General features: G+C 38.8%; 3 protein-coding genes across 4 annotated transcripts in view; 1 reads left to right on the top strand and 2 right to left on the bottom strand.

Annotated features, from left to right (window-relative positions):
- Nucleotides 1-4: 4 nt before the first annotated feature.
- On the top strand, nucleotides 5-2,370 carry LOC105343890 (radial spoke head protein 9 homolog). The gene is made up of 5 exons (XM_011451398.4): nucleotides 5-325; nucleotides 453-615; nucleotides 1,243-1,372; nucleotides 1,709-1,855; nucleotides 2,057-2,370. The coding sequence occupies exons 1-5, from the start codon at nucleotides 99-101 to the stop codon at nucleotides 2,215-2,217; spliced, it is 828 nt and encodes a 275-aa protein (XP_011449700.1). The 5' UTR covers nucleotides 5-98; the 3' UTR covers nucleotides 2,218-2,370.
- Nucleotides 2,371-2,976: 606 nt separating this feature from the next.
- On the bottom strand, nucleotides 2,977-18,693 carry LOC105343891 (protein bark beetle). 2 transcript variants are annotated; one of them, XM_011451399.4, is made up of 16 exons: nucleotides 18,075-18,693; nucleotides 17,286-17,461; nucleotides 16,621-16,811; nucleotides 15,983-16,330; nucleotides 15,501-15,757; nucleotides 15,013-15,307; nucleotides 13,251-14,746; nucleotides 12,714-12,948; nucleotides 11,761-12,507; nucleotides 9,050-11,557; nucleotides 8,039-8,711; nucleotides 7,533-7,705; nucleotides 7,241-7,335; nucleotides 6,851-7,058; nucleotides 6,539-6,689; nucleotides 2,977-3,814 (listed from the first exon to the last, which is right to left on the bottom strand). In XM_011451399.4, exons 1-16 carry the CDS (start codon nucleotides 18,459-18,461, stop codon nucleotides 3,604-3,606), a joined length of 8,151 nt encoding a protein of 2,716 aa, XP_011449701.3. In that variant the 5' UTR covers nucleotides 18,462-18,693; the 3' UTR covers nucleotides 2,977-3,603. The 2 variants fall into 2 exon arrangements, with proteins under 2 accessions (XP_011449701.3, XP_034324684.2); XM_034468793.2 differs by having other exon boundaries at nucleotides 3,790-6,689; nucleotides 18,075-18,692.
- A 638-nt stretch (nucleotides 18,694-19,331) lies between these two features.
- The window catches only part of LOC105343892 (actin-histidine N-methyltransferase), a 33,643-nt gene continuing 28,911 nt past the window's right edge, over nucleotides 19,332-24,063 (bottom strand). Inside the window, exons 7-16 of the mRNA XM_066086774.1 lie at nucleotides 23,271-23,351; nucleotides 23,122-23,186; nucleotides 22,882-22,940; nucleotides 21,912-22,026; nucleotides 21,500-21,574; nucleotides 21,197-21,296; nucleotides 20,887-20,953; nucleotides 20,716-20,801; nucleotides 20,230-20,390; nucleotides 19,332-20,048 (exon numbers count right to left, since the gene is read on the bottom strand). Of these exons, the coding sequence (XP_065942846.1) occupies nucleotides 19,887-20,048; nucleotides 20,230-20,390; nucleotides 20,716-20,801; nucleotides 20,887-20,953; nucleotides 21,197-21,296; nucleotides 21,500-21,574; nucleotides 21,912-22,026; nucleotides 22,882-22,940; nucleotides 23,122-23,186; nucleotides 23,271-23,351 (971 nt within the window). The 3' untranslated portion in view covers nucleotides 19,332-19,886. The remainder of the gene's footprint in view (nucleotides 20,049-20,229; nucleotides 20,391-20,715; nucleotides 20,802-20,886; nucleotides 20,954-21,196; nucleotides 21,297-21,499; nucleotides 21,575-21,911; nucleotides 22,027-22,881; nucleotides 22,941-23,121; nucleotides 23,187-23,270; nucleotides 23,352-24,063) is intronic.

The following is a 24,063-nucleotide window of genomic DNA, read 5'->3' as shown; positions in this document are numbered from 1 at the left end:
AATGTTTACTTCGCCTTGGCAACAGCGCTGACTGACAACACTGTTTGCGTTTTGATTTCCACTCGAGGTTTCTTCATTGCAGTTAACAGCTCTCAAAAATGGATTCGGAAGGCCTTCATTTAAACATTGACTATGTCGGGAGCAGTGGAATTATCTTGAGTCCAGAACAAAAAGCAGCTTTACAAACTTCTCTTGTTATTCTGAAGAATTCCGGCAAATTTCACAGAGTTTATTTCTGGGGGAAAATTCTTGGCGTTAAAGATGATTATTTCATTGCACAAGGAGTTGGTAGAGATGAAATGGAAAACAGGAAAACATTCTACAGGTAAACTTGACTAAAACGTATATCTTACATTTAACCACAACGATTAAACATAAGGAAAAGATATATGGTTTTTTAATTGTCATTTTGAAAATATTGTGTAAACTATATGTAAACGTATATTCTTCAGCAAAGATTGCGTACATTGGGGTCTGTTGCCACCAGCGACTAAAGCTATGAGGGAACAAAGTAAACTCGCCCAAGGAAGATTTACTGGTGATCCCTCCTATGAATTTGAGCACACAGAACAGAAAAAGTCTGAAGATGGCGAGGAAGCTGGAGAGGAGGAGACAGTGAGTGTCAGCACAAACAGAGAGAGAGAGAGAAGAGAGAGAGAGAGAGAGAGAGAGAGAGAGAGAGAGAGAGAGAGAGAGTGATGTTGAGATTCATATATTGGTATATTAGGTTCTATATATTTTAAGCAAGTAGAAAACCTTTCAGAAATCAAAAATGCGATTTTCAACTGCTACTGGAGAACTTGAAGGACTTAATGAAACTACGGTAACTTTACACAAATCAAAAAATTGGAGATGGATTTTTTCTATTTTTCAATTTTGGAAGGGGTACAGAAATGTATTGTAAACACTCTGGGGTAGTGGATTCCATTTACATGTACTGGTCTATAAAATACACATTGTTGTTGAAGGATAGGTTGAAGATGAGTTGAACTGCACAATGGGTGGTAAACAATGTTTACATGTACATATACTCAGTCTGGTAAAGATGATTAGAAGAGTTTTTCGCGAGTTGGTTGTTCTTATTGCAAAACATTTTAATTTAACCACCATATGTCATTAGTACAAGTGAACTAGCTGTATCTATTGTGGAGGGTTGAGGTTTATAACTGGTAAAGGATTTATATTCTTTATAAATTAAGGGTTTTATTTACTTTGATAATCAATGGTGCCTTAAACTTGTAGATCACAATCAAAGAGGAGGACAGGCTTTCCTCTGTTATTGCCGAGATTGATGAAGATGTGAAAATTGTTCCACGGTCAGCTTTCATCAAGACTCCAGATGGAAAAATCAATGCCAACAGAAGTTTTGAAGGTAACTTACCACATCTATCAAGAATACAATACAGTTACAAGTACAAGGAAAATGATTATATGTATCACAGTGTAAATTTTTTAAAAGAATATACACATTAAGGTAAGTGCCCTCAATATAAAGTGCATCATCCTCTTCAACTGATTACGTGTACCATATCTTTTGGGCATTTTGGGCTTAGCTTCTGTAAGCTTGTTTTAATATTACAAAAGAGTGCACCTAATGGACATTAAGCTGAATGAAATGTGCTAAAACGTTGTTGCCAATTCACTTAGTTATGTTAATACTGTTGTAAAATGTGAAACAACTTATGGAACGTTATGAATCTTTCTGTAGGTCTGTCAGTTTCTGAATCTGCCAAGCTGTGCTCCTACATGCACTTCCGTGACGCGATCTGCCTCCAGGAGAAGAGCCTGCTACAAAAGGCCAACCTTGACAAGGCCATTGATTTCATGGACACCTTGGAGGAAGATATCCCTAAAGGTCAGTCAGAAAGGATGAACAGAAACTTACAGAAGCAGAGTCAACCAAATTCTAAAATTTCAAATTTTTAGAATATATGATCGTAATACATCTTTTGACTAAAAAGATTAAAAATCTAAAAATTAATTGAGAAACTATAAAACAAAGCAGAATTTTTTTTTTCAAACTTATTTGATGAATTTTAACATTTCCTGTTTGCAGGATCATGGAGTTTGCAGTTTGAGCGAGGCAGTGGGCTGGTGACCCTCAGGAGTCTACTGTGGTTAGGTTACGTCTTCTACCACGTGCCCGGCACTCACATGTACGGATCTTGTTATGTTGGCAACGGAGAGAAGAATCTAGACCTTCCATTCATGTTGTGAGGGCGTAATATGACTGTGTAACCATCGTAATCAGTGAAGAGACCTCATGTTAGGAAGTCCTGATTCATTGTCAAAGGCTTCTCATTGTTACTTGTACATATCCTTATTTACTATGAAAAAATTATGAAAATCCATTAAATTATTCTAATTTCATGAGCTTTCTCTTTGTATTCACTATAACCTTGAAAAAAAAACCCAAGTCTTATGGTTTCTGGAAATAATCTATAAATTATGAGGATATCTTAATTGTGTGATTTTATATTTTAACCAATGAGATGAAGTGATTTTATTAGTTACATGGTTTGCAGTTGACCTAAAATACTTTATACGAGTGCGAAGCTCGAGCCCCCATATGGAATTTACCGACCATATTTATATAAAATAGGTCAACTACAAACTATGTTATGATTATATCTTACCAACTGCTTTAGTGTTCATGACATAAAGTTGATAAAACAATGAAAATCAAGTGTTTCGTAAGAAAGTTACAAGTTTCAATTTGGGTAAAAATCCCGACATCATATTTCCTGACTGTGTATGGAATATACATGGTCTCCATGTGACTGCTGTTCACCAATGATTTTCTTACAAATAAGCAGGAGGTGAGATATATATACATGTATTATTCAAGGCTTTCAGTTTAACAAAAATGGTATACAAAATGTGTCACAACACAATTTTTATCACCAACAGAAGAAAAATGCATGAAATGCATTTTTAAATGTACAGTCTAGAATAAAAATAACACAGATTTAGATAATTGTTCATTTTATTATTCAAATTTAAAAATATATTTTAAAAATCATCATAAATTTGATATAAATAAAATCATTGCATGAAGACAATTGCAATATATAAGTATATAAAAATTGTCTTCAGAGCCACAGCATGCCATAAGACAAATTTCATAAATTAAGCTTTTTACAACTTGCACAATTTTGAAGTGCATCTGATATGTTTCATATTGTATAGACAAAAATTATGCACAATATATTTTAAGAAACATATGATAAGTATTAGACATGAGCACTTGATACACCACCAAACACACTGATATGACTTAGTTAATGAGGAGCATAATCTGATGATGCAACCAGACTTACTTGATATATGAATGATGGAATGAATAGGGACCTACATTCAAAGACCTATCCTTGGAAGCATTTGCAGAACCAACCACACATATATCATTTGGCTCACACTAAACTAGATCTCTTGATGCTCGCTCAACTAGAGGCACACAATCCAGACATGAATGTCATAAATCGAGAAAGAATGTCTTGAAAAATTAAAGCACAAAACAAAAATGTCACACGAGGAATGTTAGTTGAATATTCCCTGAATGAGACATTAGCCAGAAGAAGCAAGTACCTTCAGTACAGTGTACTAACTAACGCAGCACGACTTGGACGGACTACTTGTCTCCAGAATGTCCTGACAGGACCGAGCGTGACCCGTCTTACGCAGATTGGTCTGGATTGCCTCCCCTTGGTTGAGCGAGTGGTTACTTTTACGGAGAGAGTAAGTAGCTTCCTCCGTGTGGAGAGAGGTGTGGCTTTTGTTGATGGTGGAGAGGTGGAGAGAGGACCAGGTGACACTACAAGAGAGTTACAACACCGAGGTTACATCAGACAGTGGAAAAAACAGACACGTCTCGTACCACAAGCAGTCACACTTATCACACTGAACAACGATTATCTCAACAAAACAAATCAATTGGATTTAATCATCAATTGTAGATTATCTAAAAACATTGCAGTATTTGTAGACGTGTCTGTTGTTCTTGTTATGCAGGGATAACTTTGTTATGAATAGAACTCTTATGATGTTAATGAGAAAGTGAAAGTAAAGAGATATCAAACTTTGTCAACAAATAGAAAACACCAGATGTGAAGGAAGAAGATGCATCAAGTCAAAATTTTGATTCTATTAATCTTTTAAAAAATGTGCTCCAGGTTATTTAATATGAACTAGTCTAAGATAAAATCAATATTCTGGCTAACATAAACATGTGTTTAGTTTGATATTTTAATGTCATACCGTATAAAATTACATACTTTATATGTACAAGCACCTAACTAGTGGATATATATATATAAACATATACATGTATATAACAACAAATTATGGCCAGCAAGAATAATTCAATTCCAACAAATAAAAAACATCCATGATATGTTACAACCTTAACCAAATTAAATTGTTTGATAGAATATTGCACAGATCATTAATTCATAATGGTTATGTCTGTAATCAGTAACAACATTCATCAGTACTGGATTTGCGAGTATTAAGAGCATCAATGGATAATTTGTTCCTCTTCAATGAGTTAATACTTGGGTACAGTTTATCACTGGTTGGATTGGATCAGATCTCTGTCTCTATCGGCTCAGGCCGCCGCTGGTTCCGTCTCTGGTCATCCAGGTAGAGCACTGGACTGTCCCGACTACGCTGTGAGAACGGAGAGGCCCGATCCAGCTGTTCCCTGCTCCGGGTTCGGCGAGGTTCCCGAAAATCCTGGGCAGGGGGCTGCTGGTAGGAGGGAACTCCACGTGGACTCTGGGGAAATGGGTCCATGTCCCGCTGGTACTGCGTGTCATTCATATCGTCAAGGTCAGGCTCTGCAAGGTCAGCTTGACTCTCACCAGTGGACAGGTCAGGCATGCTTCCATCGGGGTTAGGGAGGGTGCTTTGACTCCCCATGCGATAGTCCATGAAAGCTATGTCCCGGGGTAATCCGTCACTGCCCGACATGGGAATACTGTTCACACTTCCAATCCGGTACACTGGATGTTGGGTATTGGTACCTCCGGGCAGGAAGTGCACATTATGAGCCACGGGTGAAAATGGTTGTGAAGAGGGCGGGGAGTATGGTGGAGGAAGGCTACTGTTTGTGTAGGCGGGACTGTAGGGGGCATTGATGGGGGCGTTTAAGGCCTCATCATAAGAAGGAATGTTTTCCTGACTGCCTTCATATCCTAGGTTTGAATAAGGCCCCTGCAAGTAATCCATGTTGGACATTTCACGTGAACCACGCGAGAGGTTAGAATTGCTTTGATTTGTCGACGGATATCTAACATCTCTCCATGGAGAGGAGTAATCCGTCCTGTCAGATTGATCCTGAGGCGGGGTATATCCAGGGGCTCTCACCGTTCGTGGAAGATTCTCGTTCTCCAGAAATGCTTTATTTTTGTGTCCTGCATCATTAAACGAATCATTCACACTTTCCGAGTCACTGTCACTCTCGCTGGCACTTGTTTCTCTTACTTGGTCATTTAGCCACGAGGGTTTCTTGTCGATGAGATTCAGGTCTCCTTGACTCAGGTGAAGTGGATTGACACTCCTGTTAAGACTCTCCTTACTGCTGCCGAGGTTGGAGCGAGGTGGCGCCACTGGTCGGCCCCTTGGCTGGGGGGTGGGCCTTCTTGACGAAGCATCGGACAGGACCGGAGAATTGACCATTGTTTTCATTGGATAGGAATCCAGTGGGAGGGGAGGAGGGGGTGTGGGTGGGGTGTCTGGGAGAAAAAAGTTTGAGGGATGCTTTGATCTGTGGTCCATATTCACACTAGATTCACTTCCATATGCTGGCTTCTCTGAAATATTGGGAAGCCTCCTCAGAGATTCGATTTGATTCTCCACTCTGTTTGGTTTGTTGTTTGGGGAATATTCAGCTTCATCAGCAGTGGTCGTAAAATCATCAAACTCGTGCTCAGAGAACCCATCATCTGTGTAACCCCCATCTGTTTCCTCTGGGACCATAGAAGGGTTTGGCGGCCTTATTTGGGGTGGTTTCACGGGGGGAAGAATTGCCTTCTTTGGAGGCTGGGGTGGCTGTACAGGCCTTACTTCAGGTTGAAGGTTTTCTCGACTCCTGCTGTTGTCTTGAGTATTTCTGCCCAGTGTTGCTCTGATGGGTCTCTGGGAGCGTGGAGAGTTTCGGGGAGAATTCCTTGGAGAGTCTTCTTTCAGTCTGTCAAAACTTCCTTTCCCATTAATGAGTCTGTGTTGTGAGCCAGTGTGTCCATTGGACAAAATCATACCCAAGCTCCCATTAGAAGAATTAACCTGATCTAAACGATCTCTAGAGCCAAGGTGAGGTGCATCCAAACGTTCCAAAGACCTATCCATTCTCTCCCTACCTCGACTTCTAGATTCAAGACTTATGTTAGACAATGAGACATCATCATCTATCAGGTGCCCTTTAGAGGACACAGAATATTTATCGTCAAATCGGCGTTTGTTGGTCCCAGTGGACAAGACAGTCATGTTGGAGCGAGACCTAACTGAGGACCTAAGAGAGGAGCGAATGGACGCTTGCCTTTCAAATTTCTGCTGCTTTCTTCCCTTGGACTTGACTTTCCATAGAATGGCGAGAATGATGATGACAATTAGAGCGGTACCAAACACACCAGCAGATACTCCTATAGCTATGGCAAGAACATCACTTCCTGGCGGGTTTATGTATGGGTCTGTAACAGAAAAAGAGATTTAGGGAGAAGTGTTTCTTCTTAAGTTTTCATATCCAACAGCCCTCAAAATACAATCGATTGAAAATATATGTATGAGTTATTTTCCAAACGATGATTTGATTTATACACATTTGACATGCAACTTTGTTCTATCAACAAACCTTTCTCGCATATGAATGGATGTAAAATCCTCTGACAATCTTGTTCAGCTACAATATAGTCATCTTGGAATGCACTGCAGTAACCCGGGGCAACCTCGGAGAACACCCACACCCTCAGGTCCTTGGTGTAGACATTCTCTGTCAGCCGTAACAAGTAGCGGAGGAAGGGGGCCTGGTTGTCGGCCTCAGCCAGGAATCCAAGGTTATCCTAATGAAAGACCAATTAGTGTCAAAGGGTATCCATGGGAAACAATAACTTTGATGATACCTAAGTCCAACATAAATCCTAACTGAAGATATTAATAATTATCAATTTCATAGTGAGTAAATCGATATACTATCTGATTGCTTTGTCTTATTTTTGTGGTTAACAAACACACATAGACTTACTCTGCAAAACTGGCCCGCTTGAGCATAGGGAAGAGCTGCCCCCATGTATCTATAGCAACGATCTGCATTCAAGGTCCAGCCAGGAGGACATTTACCTACAGACAATACACAAAAATTGTACAGACACTTTTATTTCTTGTTTGAATAAATTGGATATTTTGATTCCAAACATTAACCAGTAGACGATATTCTTCAAGACAGACAGGATATACTGTACAAATTGTTAAAAATATTCAAAACTAAACATACATGTCAAAATATTGTTGATAGCTTTAGTTTGACCTTGACCTACCATTTACGAGTGAGGAGTTGGTCACTCTGTAGGGTTCAAAGTTGACCTCCACCAGAGAACTGTTGTCCTGCCCATCCCAGATCTTCCCGTTGATGTAGCCCCGGCGTTCTGACCCCCACCAGTTGTACGTGGCATCTACAATTGTCTCCTGGATCTTTATTCCTTGTATCGATCTGAATTACAGAAAACATAACTGCAGGTATTCTTTTTAAAAAAAAAAGATTAGAAAGGCAATTGTTTTGCTGTGGTTACATGGTAAAGGAATTTTAAAGATTGTAGCTAATTATCTGATCTCTGAATACCAGTTCTCCATCAATTATAACAAATTTGATGAAAAGGTTTTGTGTGTGGATCTAGTCCAATATATATGTAGCTAAAACATAATTTGTGAAAGTAACTTGTCAGATTTTTATACATCTATTTTATCATAATTATTATTTCCTTTTTTTATTTAACTATGATCTCGTTACACTGTATATGTTTAAATACTCCACGTTTTAACTTACTCTCGTTTCTCATTTGTCAGGAGTTCAAATGCACTTTCCTCGTTCACGAGGTAATTATTCTTGAACTCGGGTTTCCCACTGCCTACCGCCATCACTGCTCGGTATAAAGCGGTGGCATTATTTTGGTAGATGTAGTTTCCCAGGTATTGCTGAGTGGCGCTGGTATCCACCTCACTATAGGTTCTCACAATGTGGTGCCCAGTATTATTCACCACCACATTAAACGTAAAGTTCATCCCCACCGTCTGCACATGGACATTGTCTCTATAATCCCCTGCCGAGTTGTTAAAGATGTAATTCTCGTAGACATGCATCTTCTGGAAATGATGACCACTTATGTTAAGAGTCTCACCATGGCTCCCGAATGAAAAGACATTGTTTGTGATGTTTCCACGGAGGAGGTTTTGTGTTGAGGTGGTGAGTGCCTGGCAGTAGAGCCCACCCTTGTTCCTGTTGACAAAGTTGTGCTGGAAGTTGAAGATCTTGGTGTTTTGGATGCCAATGTTAATGACAGGGTGTGACGTAAGATTGAGGATCCCAAGGCCGTTGTTCTCGATCATACAGCTGTCGATGAAGAGGGAGGGACAAACCTCTCCCACGTTCTGGTAGAGGATGGCCCCGTCTTCATTGTTTGTAACCATCATCTGCTCAAAGCGGTGCTCCACTGTACTATCTGCAATCAAAAATTAAAACCTATTATTTTTTTTTTTTTTTCAGTTTTAAAAGCCCATGTAGTAACACATGCTGTTCTATCTGCAATCAGTAATTTAAAAGGATACCATAATATATTTTGCTTTTGAGCACGTGATAAACAAACTAACACAATAAATACAATTCATCTGTCAGAGTATGATTTTAATAGATGTAACGTTAAGTGAATTAATGCTAAGAAGATTTATTTCATCAATATTCTTTTGCCAATTTTGTAACAAGAACAATAATAAGTTATTTATAAATTATTTTTTGTAAACATAGAAAACAAAATTCCCTTCACTACCGCTAAAAAATTACCGGGATATGCCAGGTCTGAGAGAGGGGATGTGGTGATCTCCGCTATAAATCCATAGTCCTCATAGGCATTGGAAGCATGGATGTGGACTCCAATAGTATCAGAATTACTCAGGTAGCGTGTTCTTGTGGCTTCGGCTTTACTGTGGGCATCAAGGACTCCAATTCTGTTTTCTTCTGTCACAGTATTACCATCGTATATCTCCAGTAAGTTACGATAAAACTCGTCGTAATACAAGTTAAACTGTAGCAGCCTGAGTGACACTTTACGGAGGCGGTTCTCGCTGCGGATGACCTTGACACAGTCCACTAACTTCTGGGAGTACTTGTAGTAAATGATGAGTCGGTTCTTCACGGTCAGCTCCTTCTCCATCTTACAGATGTCCACCAGCCCAGACATGAAGTAGGGCACCGTGTTCTGTAGAAGTGGCCGGAAGGAAGACTGATCTGCATTCCTCGACTCTCCATTCAGAATCAGGAAGTTGATGCCATAACCAAGATTGTGGTCAATGTTCATGGTTTTGATTTTCATTTCGTAGCGAGGAGCGATGATGTCCAGTCCATTCCACAGACAGTTTGTGATGTTGATGTTGTTGATTTTCGGTGATCGGTAGGTGGCCTGAATGGCCCCCACTCTCTCCCCGTGCAACATTCCAGCTCCGTAGATATCAATGTTCTCCAGCACTGACCGATCTTGATCCTGCACATATCGAATCGTATCCTCCTGGTACGTTGGGGAGGCGATTCTAATGTTGCCCCAATAAGAGAGTTTTGAATCCAGATTCCTTTTGCCACACCGGATATAGGTATAATTAGCTCCCTGTATGCAGTCCTGTATCTTATAATTTATTCTTCTTTGGCACTCATCTAAAGAATTTTCATCACCAACACAGTAGTAGGAGTAAGTCCAGAACTCCTTGACAAAGTACATGGGCTTCTTGTAAACAAAGTGGTCGTACAGGTGGGTGAACCTCACATCCACATTGAGAGTCTCCATTCCCAGACCCCGGCACACCACCTCAGCCGTCTTTCTGTTGAACTGATTATCACACATCAAATTCCAGGAACTGGACGAAGAGTTATACAGCTCTAGGAACCCCTCGTTTGCTGGGATTTCTCCCTCAGAGTCTCGCTTCAGTCTCATGGTGTTGGAGTAGAAGTTCTGAGTGACAATCTCAGGAAGAGGTTTTGGGATGTTTGGTCCCGGAACAACCGGTCGGAAAGAAATTCTACTGTATGGCAGTCCCCTAGCAACAAGCTGTCCAAGAACCAGAATACCCACATTGGGATAAAACTGGAGTCTAGTTCCCGGCTCGATAGTCAGTTTAGCATTGGGCATCACTGTAACATCGGCGATGACATAGTAGGTAGAGGAACCGGCCAGAGCCATGTTTTTGGTAATTCTCCCTTTGAGTGAGGGGAAGTTAAACCCACTTTCAATCTGTGTCCCTGTTGATGGTAGGCTATTCACATTGTCAGCTGTGAGCTGGGGAAAGTAGTCAGCTATTGCATAGTTGTTCCAGTCATCAAAGTCAAATATTCTCTCAATGATTTGGGCTTGTATGGCAGTCCCCCACCAGTTCTCCTTCACATTCATCTTGTTTTCCAGGGACAGGGAGGTAACCCCGGCGATCAGTTCATACTGGTAGTCGGGGTTGTGGATCAAGTTTCTGTTGAGGGTTATGTTCTGGACTCCGTACACAGAAACTGCATAGGTTGACGGGGTGTAGTCTACATTTAACGACCAGTTGGGCCCTGGTCTATTGCCTTTTATGTTGTTATAGTGGCAGAAGGCTTTAGGCTTATTATATTCTGCATGACTTTGCATGTCTATCTGCATGGCATATTTCCCTTGATTGTTTATCATTTCGTTGTTGTAGATGACCAGGTCTTTTTCCATTCCACCCAACAGAACCAGTCCCCTGCGACAAGCATTATCAGCGAACCTGCAGTAACTGACCTCCACATCGGCATAGTAACCATTCACAGTGAAGGCAAAGTTTTTGTTATTCTCAAAGGTTGACTGATTGACCTGCACTGAATGCCACTTGTTCTTCTCACGGATGTCGTTCACCCGTGGAAGCTCCACTTCCAATCCACCATACTTGTTATCTCTGACTGAGGAGGCCTGAATCTTCCACTTCCACACATTGTTTGAGAAGTCCACATGATTGTGGTCTGCTATGATGGCTTTCCCATTGTTCTGTACAGTACACTGATCAAGCACGTAAGTGATCTGACCCAGTCTTTCAGGTCTTGTCATTTCCTCCTGGGTCGGGATCAGATGCTCATGGTACTTAGTCAGACTGGGAATGTACATAGCTTCCATCTGGTTTTCTTTGATATCGACCTTAGTGAAGCGAATTTCTTCCTCTGCCACGCGATGGAAAATCTCCAGTTTTTCATTGGACGGATTGTTGTAGTGTTTGGTTACAATGCCTTGGTAGTTGTTGTTGACTGTGGCAAAATGGACGTCAATCAATGAATTTATGGGGGCAGTGGAATATTGTCCTGCAAACGAGAATATAAAATTGGAGTAAATAATTATGCAACGAATTCTTCATTCAACTTTTTCAACAACATGTAATGATACTAATATGTAATAAAAAATGTGTACTGTACATATTGCATTATCAAACTTCTAAAAACTTTTCTGACTTAAATTACTAACAACATTTTATGCATTAAAAAAGATTACAATTTTATCAACTTACGGGAGTGAGCAGCGAATGCTAGTCGTCCAGATCGGACTCCCCTTACAACGACCTGGATGGTGAGGTAGTTATCTCCCTTAGATGTAATCGGGAAGTCCACCAGGTCCTCTTCAATCTCCCATTTGACTGTTGTGGGAGAAATGCCGTTCCTGTTAGAGTTATAAATCGTCACTTTCTCCACATTGGTCAGCGGATTGTAGTCCAGTAGCTGGAGGGTGATTCTATAATTGGAACTGCTGACAGACAGCTGCATGGTGTATGTTCGATTCTCGGCCTGTATACCTGGCTGAGATATAATGAAGGCCATCGAGTTATCTCCCAGCTGGTAATCTCTTGTTTGAAAGTACACCATGCGGCTCTGATGGAGAAAATTTCTGACACTAAGTGCCTCGTATTCTGTGAAGAACGGATCGTACACAAAGCCTCCTTTCTGGTTATCGTTCATCGTGGACTCGGTGATTTTTAGGAATGGGCTCCTGGTGAGGAAGCCGTTGCCTAGGTTTCTCACAAAGTGACATTTCTCAAAGAGATTCTCGGTGAACGGGTTGGCGTATTTGATGTTCACTCCATCAGAGACTGAGTCTGTGACCTGTAGGGCGGTGATCTTGTAAAAATTGTAGTCGATGCGAAGGGCAGGGGTGAAGGTCATGGCCTGATAGTCCAGCTGACCTGCCTTCTGTATGATCAAATGCTTTATCTGTGTGTCGTATATTTGGCCGTACGTTGGGATGGCAGGGATAGTGATGCCTGTAACAATAAAAAAATAACAACTTCATGACATAACCAAAAACAATTAACATTATACTAAAAGCTACATTTATTTATTGCTGTATTTTTTTTACTGACGTCTTTCAAAAAATGCCAGAATCTTTATTAATTTTCATTTTAAATCAATTCATCTTTCATGTGTATTTTTACTAATCACTTCACGATGTACTAATTAATTAACCTACCTGACCAAGTTGGTTTCTGACACCTGAGGTAGACCACATTGTCAAACTGACAATCAAAGTCACCTCGTTTGATGGAGTGACACTCCCTAATATCAGTGTCAAGGTTAGTACAGGTGACAGAACTCAGCTCGATGACGGAGGACGACCGGACCTGCTGGTGAACCAGTCCAAAGTCAGGGTGATAGGTCAGGCCCAGCTGCTGACACACCACCATCGCATTCTCTTGGATCCACCCCTAAAAAACGGATGAATAGTACATATATTTTCAGTAAGATCATAAAACAAATTAATTTCAAAATTTAGAGAAAAAATTTTGATGCACCACATGAATTTTACATGTAAATTTTACTTTCATTAGAGCACTTATATTATTTTCCTTGAAATTTTGTTGCTTCATTTCATGTCAAGTACTGGTATTAATGATAAGCATGTATTTTTGTAAATTCTGTATGGAAAGTTTTAACAAGAACTTTATGTAAGGCACATTTTGCTTGTCTATAAAGTAATCCAAATCCACGTACAACATTAAATTCTTACATTTTTACAGACTGCTCCCCAGCGACCGTTGATATTGACCTCTAAACGACCCTCATATGCATCTCGACCCTCGGCCAGCCTCACAGCATCCGTTCTGTTGCTTATCTCTGTCTCGTTCACTGGTTCATTCAGGGTGAACAAAATGGGGGTGTTCGCACTTACTCCATCAGCAATCATTCGACCGTGAATCACCATGCCGATGGAATTCTCAAACAGCAGGGTGGTTCCTGGGTTTATTTTTAGGACAGCACCGGGAACTATGAATATATCCCTGTCAACGTAGTACAGCTTTGTGTCGGGGTCTGTGGTAAACCCCTCCACATCAAGGATTCCCCCGATTTTATTTTCCCTCTGGAAGGGCCATCTGTACTCTGTGTCAGTGATGGTTGTTTTATCCCCATACAGCCAGCCATCCTTTAACACAGGATAGTAAGTCATCTGTGCCAGGTTATAACGATCATCTCTATCAAACAGTCGATCATAGATAATCCTATGTTCAATCGTCTCCCACCAATTCAGACTGCCATTAATTATCACCGACGGGTCAACAAGGTGTGTAGCGATGTCTCTTACAGAATCAGGGTTATAGATGTGATTTCTCTGAACTACGATGTTACTGGAGGACACAATGATCGGAGCATTAGCGTGACTTCGAGGATTCAAGTATGGAGATGTGTCATTTATAGCGTTCCCTATAACTTTGTTAAACTTAAATTCCATATGCTGGTTCGGAGCATTCTGGGTCAATCGTAGACTTACACAGTACCTCCCCTGGTTTTCTTTGAAAGTGTTTTCAAAAATTCTGTAGTTCACTGCAAATTTCGCATACCACTTGCTGACAAGTAGATCGTAACCATTGTCAATTCGCAAGGCTCCTAAACTGTGATTCATGAATGTATTATTTGTTATAATTCCGATCGTGTTAATCAGGGGTGACATCAGAATCCCATGTCTCTTATTCCCGTCAAACTCGTTGTAAGCCAAACTGAAATTGACATTTTTCTGGGGACTCTTCGTAAAGTTACAGGATAGAAATTCAATGGCTTCATCATAATTATACTTGAAGTGGCTCTCATTCACAAGAATCATGGCCTCCTTACAGTAGTTTCCCACCCTGAAGGCAATCCACTCATTGAAGAAAAACTTAGCTTTCGCCACTTCCATTTTTTGGGAATGCTGTATTCGCGTATTATTCAGCCGATCGTACTCTGTAATGACGCCGTAACCATGGTTTTCACAGATAAACGAATTGTTGACCAGCTGGTAGCCTCCAGCGTACGTTATGTTCACTCCACTTCTTTCATTCCTTTCCACCCTGGAGTTGTTGATGGAGATTTCACCCGCCCCTTGGTAGACTCTGACACCGGCCCCGTAGTTATTGTCGGAGACCACAGACGAGTTGAGGGAGACCTTACAGCGCATGTCCTGGACGTTTACGCCGTACCCCGTGTTGTTACTGGCCGAGGAGTTAATGAACCGAAGCTCTTCGTCCAGTCCTACAAAGTCAGACAACAGTCATGTGTGATCAATTGTGTTTGATATTTACATGATAATCTAACAACAATCAGAACTGATATCTTTTTTTGAAACAATATACTGTACTGAGTATATGTACTATTACATCTATCATCATATGTAGGTAGAACTAGGTATGATACTCATTCTACCATACATTAACTTGTATCATTCAAAAACATTTTTGAACATGAAATCACGCATGTCAAGCTTAACTCTTTATGCAGCATTCTAATGCCTTTCTTACCGTCATATGAGACGAGATCAAGCAAGAATCTCAGACATGCCCGGTAGTTTTTACATCGGTGTTGTCCTGGGATAGTCGGTTCTGGTGGAAGTCTGTACTGAAACCTGATAGTAATGCTCTTCCCAGAAGTCGTTACAGACTGCGGGAATGACCCATTGGAGACTGGGAAAACCCCGAGGACTGAACTCATGGTGGAAGTGCCGTCATAAACTGTGATGGTTCCGGAGGCCTTCTCATCTCGCTCCATTAGGAAGAAGTGGAGGGACAACCTCTTCTTGTCCACTGTACTGTAACTCTGAAAACAGAAAGTTAGTTTTTCTCCTTTTTAATATATGTAATATGTACACTGCATCAGGTGGTTATATTTAATGATAATTTAATGCCAAATATAATTACTTATTGATGTAAAAGATAAAACAAAATCTATCTCATCACCATCCAGTGCTCGAAACTAAATTTTTTTGCCCTTAAAATGTTTAAGTAACTACCTTCTGACAATCATAACTGTCAAACTGAGGTTTCTGTCCTCTCTCGTCAATTATGTTCTCGTAAATGGTGATAGGGAATCGTGGGAAGGCCAGAGCATTGCTTCGACAAAAAGAGTAGGTGTTGGGGTAATCTTTCTGGAAGGAGTGGATGGTGTAGTTTGTCATGTACATCTTGACTCCATCGCCCCAGTTATTGTCCATGTTGGTCATATTTATCAACACCTGGCCCACTGCAGTCTTAATGAATGCTCCGTAACCTGTGAAATAGTAAACAGGTTTGATGAATGCAAAAAAATTTTAATATGAGCTTAATAAACATAAAAATTAATAAAGATGTGAAATTTTTTAAAAGATTAAGCTAATTATTTAATTGTTACCAATGAAACCAAGAATTATGGCTCAAAAAAGGCACACATATGAAATTTTTTTACTCATCTACTTAAAACCTAAAACTTGATTAAGTTTCACAAAATAAAATTTACCTCGATTAAAGGAGACAGTGCTGTTAGCAATGTGAACACGCCCCCTCAACTCGGTCAAGTTCAAGCCATCGTACGCCCCGTACATGATGGACACATTGTTCATCAGTGGTACGTGGGGGCTAGCCGACACTGAGGCCCGGCCGTGCACCATGTCACCCCCTCTGTAGGTGTCCCGCCCCGCGTACCAGACGTCCAGGTACTCCAGCCAGGAGTACGTCTCTGTCCTGTTCAGATTCTGGTCTTTCACGAACTGTACCGTGGCGTTGTAAAACTCCAGTCCTCTCCAGTGAGTCCGAGCCAGATCCGGACGGAGCCCCTCACACTGGAAACCTATCACCTGCTGTCCGTCTACAATAACAGAAAAATATTATGTCTAGATGTCTCAAGTGTTACAGCATTCTAATATCAAATCCACAATACATTCTAGAACTTGTGAATTTATAATCTAGCAGCATAATAGAACCAAATAAACAGTAAATTCAAATGCACCTCAACATGTAATTGTGTGGTGATTTTCCAGCTGTTCCGAAAATCACACTTTTATAAAATCAAATACTACCTGATACACTCATGCATAAACACCTCATTTCAAGTTTAAAACCTGTTTAAAAGAGCATTCATAGACGAGTACTATTTACCACAGATATTGGCCCCAACTCGGATGTTGAGTTTTCCCGGACAATCAAAGAGGCTATTTTCTGATCCGGAACAGTCTGGACGCTCAAACAACATGTAGTCGGTCTTGTTCCGAGAAAAGGAGTGGTAGGTGAAGTTGCCCCACACAAAGCCCAGGTGTCGACAGGTAACGTTAGCATCTATCTTTGTATAACTGTCAAATAGAAAATTAATATTGATACAGACCTGTGAAAGCCAGCAAGATTAAAGGTCCTAATTACCTTGGTTCAGTGAATCTACTCAATAATATATAAAAAAAATGAAGACTTTTCGTCTAAAAAAAAGACATTTTCATGATTTTGATTTTTTTTAAAGATTTCAGTTTTTAACCAATAGTTTAATGCCAATAAACAGTGTAGAAGTGTCAGATACATGCAATTGTGTGGTGATCTATGATCTATAATACATGTTTTGGAAAGTGGCTTGTCTTGGAATGATTTGACTAACTTAAATAACTTCAGACCAGAGAATGTTCCAGTAAATGATTACAGTTCGTGCATTCAGCATTATAAGCTCATAAAGTACGAAAACTTAAACAGCATATTGGAAACCAAACATGTTTCAACCAACAAGAAATTAATAGCTAAAACATATATAGCTAGCAATCTCCTCCTGCAGGATATCTTACTTTACGAAATTTGTACACACGCCCCTCCAGCGCCCCCTATACATCAGCTGTAGCTGTCCATCCGTCGTCGTGTTGCCATCCACCAGTCGAGCATCGTCTGGGAACGGTGCTTCCGACGGGTCGATTTTGTCTGGGTCTCGTGTCATAACGATACGTCCACCATCCTCCTCGCTTCCCTGTGAGAACAAGGTGACATTATCATGGACTTATCTCAGATGATCGAGTGGTACATTATATATTTAAGAGCCATGAGGGTCCACAAACACTCTTAGAATGAAAGTGAATTTAAAGTAGTATGGGACACCTGACAATATCAATAAATGTGGATAAATGTTCATCATAATCAAAATATTTTTACCAGTTCATAGATTTTTCAAATTTTACAATATTTGACTAAAAAATTAAAAAAAAAAAAAGCCCCAGCAGAATGCAAACTCTTGACTTTCAGAATTGTAGTTACCGCTTTAAGTTAGGGCCCCTAACCCACTGCACTTTACTCTTATAGGTAACGTCTATTTTGAGAAGTAAAACTTATAAAAAAATCATGCTTGATTTTAATGTTAATTTTGATCTGATGTATGTCACATTATGAATATTTCCCATATTACCTTAAGGTATCATAAATTTTAATCTGGTATGTAATAAAATACTTTATCAGTCATAAAGCTTCCCAAATTTCTCTATATTATCCCTATTTGAAAACATTTATGGTTTTTTAAGTTTGATCATTTAATTGACGAATATAGATGTTAAAATATCACAGAATATCAATACATAAACTGGACATACCCTTGCTATAAGTGTTCCATTAACAATAAAGCCATAGCCAGAACTGAAGTGGAAGATGGTGCCTGGTTCAATCCACAGACAGCTGCTTGGTTCCAGCTCTATGTTTCCCCTCATCTTATAGGGACTACCTGATTTCATTATCGCCCTTTTTTCCTCTTTTTTAATAACAACACCAAATTCAAAGTTAACTTTCTCTAGCACGTACGGACGCCGACAGATCTCCGGGACCATGTGTAGGTGAAACAGATTGTACACTATCCCGTTGGAGACCACCGGCTTTGGTCCTAACGGGGGCGGTGTGATGGGAACTTGTGCCAAAGTCAGATTGAATGAGAGCAGAATTATTCCCACGGTCAGACTCCATTTCAAATTGTAAACAGTCGCCATGTTGTACTTTCTTTTAGCTTCCCATTATTGGTTTTACCATTCCATACCTGCGGCCTCAGGTAACTCTCAGGTATTCTTTGTCCAGTTGAATGCAATGTATCGTTTCTTATCCTACACCCACGAAATAATTTTTATTGTTAATAGTCATTGCCCGTTTAAATGTTTCACTTCCTGTTGACCCTAAAATAACTGTGTCATCACACAGGTATGAAAAAACGATAATAGTGGTCACATGACTCATAGGACTGCAGGTGAGGCGTGACGTAAAATCGGTATTTGATAGTTTGTACCATAATTGGTTTGGTTTTTTATAAAATAAATTAATGGTGGAATTCGTAGTGTTAACAAAGTCTATCAATAAAATACCGTAACATTCCAAAAGCTGTACTATCCCATTTAAGGACATTTTATTGTATAATGCTTGATAATAAATATATTACTGTATATTTTTTACCAAGTAACTTGCAACATGCAACAAAAACATTATAAAATAGCAGAGACAAAAATAACATGTTATTTATGTCTCTGAAAATAGAGAGCAATTATTCGAAGAAAAAAAATAGTTCGCCGTCTAGCATCGCTAAATTAATTTACAATTTTAAAATCAAGAAATTAACAGTTTTTCACCCCCCCCCCCAAAAAAAACCCCATATATCTAATCATTGAGGATTATTCTTCCTCCTGGTTCCCTTTTCTTCTTATGAAATTATATATTACAAAAGGTTATATTGCACAAATAGCTTTTACTTCTAAACATCGTATAACACACACGATACTTCATGGTCAATTGATTCAATACATTTAGAAGAGAATGTTTCAACATCACTTTTATTATAAATTTGATGATAGAAACAAGAGAAAAAGGCAGGAGGCATTAACATGATTTATTGATATCCACAAAGATTCACTCACACATTCTTGTGTAACAAAAATACACTAAAGACTCAAAACTTTCAGTTAAACAGCAAGAATGAAGCCCTCTTCAATTTTTGTTTATCTGATGTTCTTTGAAGAGTTCCCTTTTCCCACCCCCAAAATTGGGAGAGGGCTTCATTATTGCAGCTTCCGTACATTCAGTAAGCCTGAACCTTTCCAAGAGTTATCTTCTCTTGATGCATCACTGAAATTTTTAAGAAAGCTAAATAAATATATTTTAAAAAATTGTCATCATCTTCATCAAATTATAAAAAATAATCATAACAAATTGACCCCAGGTACAGATTCTTTCAGTGCATTGCCATAACCAAATACCTCAACTCCTCAAGGCTTGGATTCATCAGTGCCTGTTTAGCCTTGACTTCCATAAACAAGCACAATATCATAATTGGACTTACAAGGATCTTTCTCACTAAAAAAGGGGACATTGCAAAAAGGTATGAAAAGATTTAAAATGCCACTTTCATGGTTTCAATACATTTTTCAACACTATGCAGCTGCTGTTTCAGATTTATCTCCCTTGACAGATGCTTTTCGCTCCCCAGCATAAGTTTGTGTTGCTTTTAAGATTCGTTTTTCACACATTCTTAATTGCACAGCAAGTCTCTCATGAATATTCATATCCTCCTTTTTCAGCAGTTCAATATCCTCCTGAAAAAAAGTTAAGTAGAACATTAAAATATGAATAACTGAATAATCTTAAATATAAATAACTTAATAATCATATCTTAATTTATTATATTTTTTCTAACTGTAATTATCATTCATTAAAAGTCTCTATTGTCAAATTTTTTATGATCTTCTATACATTATAACGTTGGAAAAGCTATACCTCCTCAGATGTTTCGTAGGCCCGCAGTAAGAGGGCGGTCCTGGTTTGTAGGAATGCCCATGCCTTTTCCTCGTTCTCCTCTGACACAGGAACGTCAATGTCGCCCAGTCGATCTGCGTCTGCCTCTGACAACTCCTTGGAGTTCAACTCTTTGAGATTTTCTGACAGAATGGCAAGAAAACCATAAGTACAGAATACATGTATAAACAGTGTGTAAAGTCAAAGAGAATATTACAAAAGTATTTCAGTAAATTTTGGAGAGGTAGATCATGCCAATCTCCAATAATAAAGTTAAATATTTTCTTCCCAAATTACATTAATTTATCTTTAATTTTCTATGAATTATTTTTTTATTTTTACATGAATAATAATAAAAGGTCAAAAATGAGTCTAAACTTTAATTGATGTCACTTTAATCAATGTACATTTTAGTAAATAGATCATAGTTCATGTAAAATATCTCTGCAAACTTCCTGTCACACCTACCTTCAGACATACAGAACACTCGAAGAAATGCCATTAGTTGGGGGTCAACAGGAATCATTCCAGTGTGTATATAAAAATTCCTCAACCTGAAATATTAGCTCAGTGTGATCAAGTGAAACCAATCAACCTTTTGATAGGAGGTCATTTATCTGTTCCTCGGCGTTCACTTACACAGACAATCCTAGCTTCTTCAGCAGCTCGTTTTTCTGTTCATAAAGTGGATCACCTTTACTAATGCCTGAAAGAGATACATAAAACATGTAAAATATGTACAATGTACTGTTTCTTTATTATTAAAATGGTTTTTTTTCTGAGATTTTACGCATCAATCAAATAGAGTAGCAGTTGCACGCTGAAACATTGAAGATTTTTGTATTGCGGGTTGGACACAATCAAGCTTAAGAACAAGAGAGCATGGTTAATAATTAAAACACAGACAGATTGTGGGCGTCTATCAAGTTTTATTCTACTGACTACTCACCTAATCGAATAGCAATTCTGTCAAGCTCATTTTCAGGATAAACAAACCCATTATGGATTAAAAGTTCTGCATTTGACCGTGCACCATAAAAAATAAATATCTGGAAGAAAATGTGACCATGGTATCAATTCACATCAAAATGTCAACAGACAGATGATGGAAGATTATTGGATGAACTTTTCAGATACCAGTACATGTGATTAACTATCTGTGTTGACTTTATTCTTTGGCTATACTATAGTAACTTTAAGTATTTCTTTTATCAAACAAGTTTTTAACCAGTTGACTACTTCAGATACTTGCCTGCTCTTTTGCCTGGAAATTCCTCAGAGCAAAACACTCACTACAGTCCTTTTCCAAATTATAATCAGTGGTGATCTGAAATAATATCAGGATTTTTTTTATCAGAACAGTATTAACAAAGGTGAAAAAGGTTGAACGCATATTTTATTTACATGTAATGTTCTTGAAAATCCATGATTTGAGCAAAACTGTCATTTTGAAGCATTTACAATGTTAAACATGGTCAAATCATCAAAAAAAAGATCAGAACAAATGACTCTAATCATGGTTTTCACACAGGTAATCAGGTGAAAAAAACTCAGTTTAGGCAGTGAAGGAAATAGCTCATGTTACAATATTAACAAAACAATTCCTTGTGTGTACAGAGCACCGCACAACAGACGGTTTATACCACTATCCGGTGGTGACTCACCGTTCCGTTACAGTGATTGCACATGTCCCACATCGGGATGAGAGCAAACGTGATCTTGCTGCCATCGGGTGTTGGAATTTGGTTCTGTCTTGTCATAACCGTAGAGACTGCCCATCTGTAGGAGAAATAAAACCCTGGTATCAACTACAGTTTCATGATGAACTTAAAATCATTGATTAGGTAACCATCTAAAAGAGCCCCCTTTCATAAAGCGTATCAGAGAACTTCGCTTTGGCCTTAACCTCTGACTTGGAAATTTAGTTCAAGATCCTTGTACATCTCGTCTGACAAGTACTCAGTGGTGTATTATATGACAGATAAGGCCAAGGTGAAAAAAATGGAGTCCTATCAAGGACTTTAGACACAGATCTGCTATATATGACCTTAATCTTTAAGCTAAAAACTTGGTTTAATAGCCTTGTCTGCACAATATTTACCTAAAGACACTCTGTGGGTGAGGTATGAGCCAGATTGGTCTAAGAAAGGGGGGGGGGGGGGAGTGGAGAAAAAGTATGTTCCAGACAAGTGATGTTGGACAAAGAGACATTGATCAATAATGTTTATTCTCACCAATATGCATATTTATTGGATAGACAGATGGTGGCATCCTTCAGTGTTCACTGAAACCATGATAAAATAACTTATTACATGCTCATCTACCCATTGTCTGGATTAATGAATTGATAAAGAGCTCCACCTGTTATTTATTTTATTATGAGAATAGAGAGGAATGTATTTATAAAGTGGCCTGTGTTTTACTCAAGATCTTTGTCAGTTGATACACAATAGCTGAGGAGGGATAACTACCGGTAGGTCACTCCAAACAAATATCAGACTGATATTATTTCCATCTATATCAGACTGATACTAGGTCACCCAATATCAGACGGATATCCTGTCTGGTTCATTCCCAAGTTGTCAGAGAAACAGTAAAAGCATCAGACAGTTGGTTTAAACAATTACAACAAACCTGTAATCATCAAAAGTAAAGCAGTCCTTGATTGGTAATTTTTCAGCATTCTGGCTGGTCTGTAATGCAAGATGTAGAAATATTTCAGCAATGAAACTAAACCACAATGTCAAATACATTAATCCTAACAAACAAATTGAAAGATTACATTAAATATTATAGTACATATCTCCTATTTATGGCATAAACCTTTTCAGTCAATATTTAAAGTGGAAAATAAGGTCTATAATTTGCACTGACCTGAAAGACTCTGTAGAAGCAGGCATACTGCCGGGCAATGTTCCGGTACTGCTTAATGCAATCACCTACAAACACAGGACGGTAATTGTATTGCAAAATATTGCCTCGTTTCAGTTATTATTTTGTGTAATTGGATCAAAGTCACTTACTTTGGGCAGGGGAACCTTTGAGCTGAAGCAACTCCTCTGGAGAGAAGTACAAAGGGGTCGTGTACTCGTTAGGAAGGACATCTGTGTCAAAGGTTAAGGACATTCTAAATACCCCTAATGTTTTTGAATGAATAACTTTAACATTATTGCTAATTGTTCTCATTCTTTCCTGAACTAAATTGGCCTTCCTTTATACGTGTGTTTCTGTAAGGTACAAGGGTGTACCTTGATTTTATAACATATACATGTAGTCCAATACAGTTCATCAATGCAAGGTTGGAGTGCAAGGCAGGGTTTGTATTATTATGCAAAATGAAAATAACCTAAAAATGTTAATTATTTAATATTCTATTGAACAATAATTGTCTAGTGAAAATTATTTAGATACAAGTAAGAATTCCTTACTTATTATGGAAAACATGTAATCTCATTGAAACACCCCTTTCACACAGGTCTTTTACAGCTGTGTTGACACACATTTAAAAATCAAAGGCCTAAATGGCCTGAGAGTCGACTCGCGTTACATTGGTTGAAAATATTATTGGTAATGTTTGTCAATATTTAAAGGTCTGCAAGAGATGATACAATACCTTCTTTGTTTTTCTTGAAGTTATTGAATCTCATTTCAGAGACTGTTTTTGAAATAACATTTCCCCCAAAAATTAGGTTAAATTATGGGTACCACATTAAGAAAATATTGAAATGAATTGTACACCATGAACTGAAAGTGGGCTGAATGGTTGTGGCCATTTTACGACTGTCTTGATTTCCTTTTAAAAAGGGCTCTATATAA

Source organism: Magallana gigas, chromosome 6 (assembly GCF_963853765.1).
Source record: "Magallana gigas chromosome 6, xbMagGiga1.1, whole genome shotgun sequence".
NCBI classification, from domain to species: Eukaryota; Metazoa; Mollusca; class Bivalvia; order Ostreida; family Ostreidae; genus Magallana; species Magallana gigas.
This window is presented reverse-complemented; position numbering and strand designations above follow the sequence as displayed.

What these genes read in the sequence shown, in the direction of transcription:
- LOC105343890 (XM_011451398.4), top strand. Translation starts at nt 99, where the DNA reads ATGGATTCGGAAGGCCTTCATTTAAACATTGACTATGTCGGGAGCAGT. An exon ending in AAGCTGGAGAGGAGGAGACA is followed by an intron (nt 616 to 1,242) that starts GTGAGTGTCAGC and finishes TTAAACTTGTAG; the next exon opens with ATCACAATCAAAGAGGAGGA. An exon ending in GGAGGAAGATATCCCTAAAG is followed by an intron (nt 1,856 to 2,056) that starts GTCAGTCAGAAA and finishes TCCTGTTTGCAG; the next exon opens with GATCATGGAGTTTGCAGTTT.
- LOC105343891 (XM_034468793.2), bottom strand. Translation starts at nt 18,461, where the DNA reads ATGGCGACTGTTTACAATTTGAAATGGAGTCTGACCGTGGGAATAATT. An exon ending in CTCAGACCTGGCATATCCCG is followed by an intron (nt 8,712 to 9,049) that starts GTAATTTTTTAG and finishes TTTTGATTGCAG; the next exon opens with ATAGTACAGTGGAGCACCGC. An exon ending in CAACTCCTCACTCGTAAATG is followed by an intron (nt 7,336 to 7,532) that starts GTAGGTCAAGGT and finishes TATTGTCTGTAG; the next exon opens with GTAAATGTCCTCCTGGCTGG.